This window comes from Mus caroli, unplaced genomic scaffold (genome assembly GCF_978045245.1).
Source record: "Mus caroli unplaced genomic scaffold, Mus_caroli_1 scaffold_19, whole genome shotgun sequence".
Lineage (NCBI taxonomy): Eukaryota > Metazoa > Chordata > Mammalia > Rodentia > Muridae > Mus > Mus caroli.
The window spans coordinates 21,182,756-21,188,755 of record NW_028227274.1 but is presented as its reverse complement, the minus strand read 5'-3'; the positions used below and the strand labels follow the sequence as shown (position 1 = coordinate 21,188,755).

The 6,000-nt window shown below is 46.8% G+C and overlaps 1 protein-coding gene across 5 annotated transcripts in view; it reads right to left on the bottom strand.

Annotated features, from left to right (window-relative positions):
- Positions 1–464: 464 nt before the first annotated feature.
- Mapre2 (microtubule associated protein RP/EB family member 2) overlaps positions 465–6,000 on the bottom strand; it is a 135,657-nt gene continuing 130,121 nt past the window's right edge. For all 5 annotated transcript variants that reach the window (XM_021150602.3, XM_021150604.3, XM_021150601.3 and 2 more), the window contains one exon: positions 465–3,486. In XM_021150602.3, coding sequence (XP_021006261.1) covers positions 3,412–3,486 — 75 coding nt within the window. In that variant the 3' untranslated portion in view covers positions 465–3,411. The remainder of the gene's footprint in view (positions 3,487–6,000) is intronic.

Sequence of the window (6,000 nt, the reverse complement as noted above, 5' to 3'; positions counted from 1 at the left end):
CAGGCAAACCATGTGAAGCTAGCCAGGAAGCAGCATCCCCTCATGGCCTCTGCATCAGCTCCTGCCCCAGGTTCCTGCCCTATTTGATTCCTGTCTTGGCTTCTCTCAATGACTAGGACTCAAGCTGTGTAAAGCAAGTAGAGCCGCTCCTCTCTGGAGTTGCTTTTGTCAGAGTGTTTCATCGTCATCACAGGAACATTAGCTAGGACGCTTGGTAAAACCGCAACAACCGTAAGTTCTAAGGTATTACAGTTACTACATTTGATTTCAAGTAAGACCCTGTACTTCCTTTTAAAACACTTATCCATTAACACATATGACGAAACCCTCCCTTTCCTCTGTAAGTCAGCAACACAGTGTGGATTGATCTGTGAGTCCACACACACACACCCTGTTACACAGACAAGTGCTCACTGGAAAGATAACTGTTCAGATAAGAATGTAAGAATAAGTCCAGACAGATCTTAACGTATATTTTTTTTTATTAAATATGTAAAAAGATCAACGCAAGTCAAGTTATTCACATATTCAGAGACAAAAAGCTATCCTACCATGCGACAATAGGTGGGTAATGTAAAATGGACATGATGCATCTGAATAAGACCTCTTCATCTATTATGCCATTACTTATCGATATTTATAATTAACAATACATATGTTTACATTCCTTTCAGTTTACATTTAATATATAACAAAAGCTTTATGGTGTACTATTTAGTAAAAGTAATCTGAATGCATATTAAACCTTAACGGAATAATGGAAACACTCACCAGGAAAGGGAGGAAATCTTGGTTCCCTTCTGGAGTTTACTTCTCTCAGTTCAACAGGGTGTTTGTCTTTTGAACAATTTTTCCTGTTTCTCTACTTAGAATGTGAGCTTTCTCTTCATCCCCTGCTTCGGTCACTTCCAATCTGACAGTGGTAATGGAAGCACTTCCAGCCAACAGTGGGTGTGGGGAAACTGAGGGGGAAAAAAATCAACTTCTTGAGAGGGAGGAGCAGGGACCCATGCTGGGATGCCCGTGGACCCAATGTGATGAGCTGGGGCTGGCCGGGACTTAGAGGACTGTGCATCCTGAATGCAAGGTAAGAGAATGAGTGGGTTCTGCCATCCGTGAGCGGTGGGTGCCCAGAGGCAGGGGTGGAAATAGCTGCGAAGGATTCCCCAAAGCATCCACGGCACCATCTGGGACATAGTACTTCACCAGATATGTAAGATGGGCACACAAACAGGAAGTACAGTTTCTCTCTAAATGGATGAACAGTCTGGCCTGAGCCACTAGGAAAGAGAATGGAGTACACTAGCCAGGGAACATTTTTTTTCAGACATGTGGCCAGTAGGTCTCCAGCTTAGTAGTCCAGGGAGGTGGAGAGGTATAGAGTGCTTCCAGCAAGAGGCATTGGGAGAAGAAAGATCCTGACTCCCCGATACCCATTCACAGGAGTGTGACCATGGAGTCCCCAGGCCTGGGGATTATTAAGATGTCCTGGGCAGGTACAGGAACCATCCAGGTGTCTGTGAATAGCTGCTTATTGTACCTCTTTATAATAGCTATTAAAAAAAAAACAAAAAACAAAGCAAGTGAATAAAAAAAGCTCAGGAGAGCAACAAACCATGAAGCCCGATGCTGCACGGAGCACAGCCACTACAGCGGCCAGGCGTGGGAGGACGTCACTGCGAGGGGGGAGGCTTGCCAGCCTCAGAGAGATGCGCTGCGCGGCAGAGAAGTGAGCAGGAGAGAGAAGGAAGGAGAACCAAACGCCATGGAACATCTGTCCACTTCTGCACAGTGTGTTGTGATCATTTCAAAAATACAAGCCATCTTTTCCACATGGACCTCAGTTACATACAACGCTGCTGTGAAGGTTAATTTTGGAAAGCTTTCTCTGGTGCAAAGCATCAACGCTAGAATTTAAGGTTAGTATCCCATCAATTAATAAAGAAATTTCAAAGCTTTATGATGCATAATTCAGAAATTTATTTTGAGATTTTTTTTTCTTTAAGTGGAAGGTGGGGTGGGCACATTTGTTTCTCGTTTCTCTGCACTTGCTGGCCATATGACCAGTGACAGCAAACCTAAAGCTAAAATCAAACAGAACAAAGGGAGTTAGGAAAGAATACCATCCGTCAAAAGGGGAGGACGGGCAACCATCAGGAAGGAGACTAAGAAAATGTGCAAATATTAGTTAAAAACAAGGAATGCCTTCAATTCACTAATGTTTCCCGTTGATGAATTGCCACGGTCTAGCAAATGTCAGTGACAAGGAGGGCCCCTTGCTGCAGAGAGGGTGGGGTCCTTACTCCAGAAGGTAACGGAGTCATTGGTGTTTTTGTGTGGCCCCACTTCTGCCTTAAAACCATGTTATCAATCAAGTCTTCGCTTCCAACCTGGGCAGTCAACACTGACACAATGCGGAAGGCTGGTATGTAGGGTACGCACCCTCAAGTCCTCCTATAGTATGGATTCCTTAATGTGAATTGGAGGACTTGAGTTGAAGCTCTTATAAGGAGGAAGAGGGAAGAGGCAGGAAGCCTTGTGCCTTCTGAGACCACCCTACCACCCTTTGCAACTGTAGATTGCCAATGACAACATCTTTCGGGGAGTGGACCCCCACCAAAGAAAGGACCCTGAGAAAGAAAATAACAGGAAAACCTGGGGGGGGGGTGTGTGACGGGAGGGGACACATGGAGCAAGGGCAAAGCTGAGATGGTATTGTCCGTGAGCGAATGTCTGAAAACTAACAACTGTGTGTTTGTCTAATCTGCTGCTCTATCAACACTGCTGGGCCCTGAAGTCATAGTTCTGAATCCACTTTTTTCCCTTTAGTGTTGTGAGTAGAGGGAGAAACTGTTTTCCCCATGACACAAGCTACTGTCATATGGCTTTCATATCAAATATCTGTTTCCCTTTGTTCCAATTAATTATCTGACCAAATTTATGAGAGGAGGTTAGACTCGCAAACATCAAAGCACCACAAATTCGCGTGACATCTACTGACACTGGGTTGAAAAATGCCAATATAAATACCATATATCAAATTACCATTGTTTCACACCAGGATAAAAAGGGGTGGTGGTGGTGGTGGTGGAGGTGGTGGTGGTGGTGATGGTGTTGGGGTGGGACATAGTTATGAGGGAGGAGTAGAACCAGTCTTAAGCAGCCAGGAGGTGAAGTTGAAGGTATGTGACCCTATGACCTGGCAGGGAGCTGACCAGAATGGCCATCTGCTAATGCATCTTGGCAGAGGAAGTGGAAGCCAAGAGCAATGGCTGGCGGATGCAAGATCACTGTCAATGGGAATAGGTTGGGAACGGCTGGTTTCTACTGCGCTCCAGGCCACACACGTTCCAATTCTCCGGAAGCAAAGTCCCCACGCACGATGGAAGCGTCAAGAGCTGATGAGACGGTTCAGTACTCCTCCTGCTGCTGGGGCTGCTGGTCATGGGCTTGCTCCTCTGCTTCTGGCTCTTCCGTTTGGCCCTCCTGTGGGATAGGGGAGGAGTTTTAGCTAAACTGGTTTACTTTCAGGCCCTGTGGGGTGTCAGGCCTAATCAGCATGAATCACCTAAACACCAGGTTCTGGAGTCCAACAGCCTCGGGCATAACTCAACACACAAATGCTTCCCAGCTTCCTGGTGTCATCCCCAGATACAGGGATACCTTCACAGCCCAGGGCCATCCAAGGAGTGCACTGAGTGTTAAGAACTCATCTCTTCTTCCAACTGTTTTCCCAGGAAATCTTCACAAAACAAGCTGGGTACTTTGCTCTCCTCAGTGAGAGTCGATATGACAAGCCAGACACAGCCACTCCACAGCCTAGTAACCACAGAGAAGCCTCAAACAGTACCCCAGGCCTCTGCAGATGTATAGGATGCTTGTCCCTCCCCAACAGCCCATCATGCATTGCTTGTGACCTATTTCCTGTTCCTGCTGCCGATGCTGTCATCACCATGCCTGGGGAGTGCTTTTTGTGAAGGAGATGCTTTCTACCACATAACACCAATCCGAGGCAGCCTGAAGACATCAGAGATGCAACCTGTTACTTTCTGAGGGGAAGGAAAGGGGTGAGAACACATCTCACAGGCTGCTGTAGGCAAAGAGGCCCCTTCAGCACTGCGTTAGAAGCTCTGGCTCCAGGACCTTGCCACACATCTTTAGGGCATGTGGGGCCCTATCTGCTTACTTTCTGCTCCTGACTGCGAAGCAGATAGGGTCAGCTTTCCTTCACTTGGCTTCACCTGTCCTATTTATTCAGTGAAGCAGATCACAGGCATCATCTCAGCCTCGGCTTTTGTCACAAAGAATAATTAGTTCTTTACCACCCAAGCAGAAAGGGTGAGACAAACTGAGAATAGTTACTGCCCTCAGGAATGGCACAGGACTTCGAGATGCAGTCTTGCATGCATGCTGGCACATTCGGACGTGTGACATACTGACTCTGGGTCTGCCAAGCCTGTTCTCTTCCTACCTGGCCATTTCCTGTGGGCCAAGGCAAGCCCGTTAAGATCCAATTCAGACAGGACTTCACCCTTTCCCTGTGTGCTGCATCTGCTTTCTGCATCTGTGAGACTCACTTGGAGCCTGTGGTATGTGGGAGCAGATGCTCACAAGGTTTGATCCCCAGCATCACAAAAACAAAACCAAACCCACCCATTTCTCTCAACCTCCCCCAAGGAAACTCACTTGGAATCTTGATGTCTGGAGCCCTTTTCTATTGGAATCTGAGGTTCTTGAGACAGATAGCCTTGTTCAACTGAACTGCATCTCTTCCACATATGCCAAGTGGAAGAAAGTGGATTCCAGAATGGATGACTACCAGCCAAGGCTATACGGTGTTTCCTCAGAGACCATATAATGTTAAGGTTATGTGCACTGACTGTGGGGTTCTCTGCCAAGCTCTGCAATCTGTGACCTGTGAAGCTCTGGGCTTACAGTGCAACTGCTCTACTCACATAGCAAGTTTAAAGTGTGTTTCACTGATCAATTCAACACTGCATTAATTTCCTCTAACAGAGGAACAGGTAAGTTAAAAACTGGTAACTTGCCCCAGCTTCATGTTTTTTTCATAGTATGGTAAACGTGAGCTGTGATCATAATTTCTTGGTGTGAGAATACTTTGAAATATATTTCAAATGTTCAAACAATTAATAGACACTTACCCTTTCTACAGCAGCTGAAAGTACAAAGCGACATCAAATGGAAGACCTGAGACTGATTCTAGAATTGCACTTTCCTGGCTCTTGGTCAATGGCCACATGATTCGGTAAATGTGAGTCCTGACTAGGCCTGTGACCACTGCCACCTCCTAGAACTGTCCCATCTTTGGCAGGTATGGGCAGATATCCCGCTTTCTCTTGTGTCCCTCTGATGCTCACTCATATGCCAGGCCCCAGAGCTTTGCTGTGGCTGCTTTTTTCGCAGCATCTTCTGGCAGGTGCTTTGCCCGCTGTTTATCATGTGGGGTAGTATAGCCTTCTCAGCTTAAGGAGTCAGAACCTTGGCCAACAGTGGCAAACAGGGGGAACTGGCAGTGTGGGAGGTCACAGAGCAGCAGGTGCTGGCCTCAGTCAGAGCAGGAGTCCTCTGCTGTAGAGGAATGTGGGAGAGTCCAGGGTTCATTCCCCACATGAAAAGATACTTCTGGAAGCCTCTCTCCCTAACCCTGCTTTGGTATTAATGGCTCCTGTTCCTCTGGTGAGGCTTCCATCTTTCTTTCTTGCTTCTGTGTATTTGTGCTGGTAACTACTACCCAGCTTACTGTGCAGTCACGCTCTAGCCGGTCCCCTCACCCCACCATGATGGGGATGCTAACTTACTCATCCTAAGCTCTCGGTCTGTCTGCCATTGCTGCCTTTCATACCCTGCCCTCAGCTGCTTGAAGCATACTTTTCTAACATAATTGTTCTTACATGTGGCCTCAAGCATGGGGTGTGCTTTGTGTTTTACAGAGAATCTCATCACCACTGGGAGTTTACTGTGGGATAACAGAATTTTAAT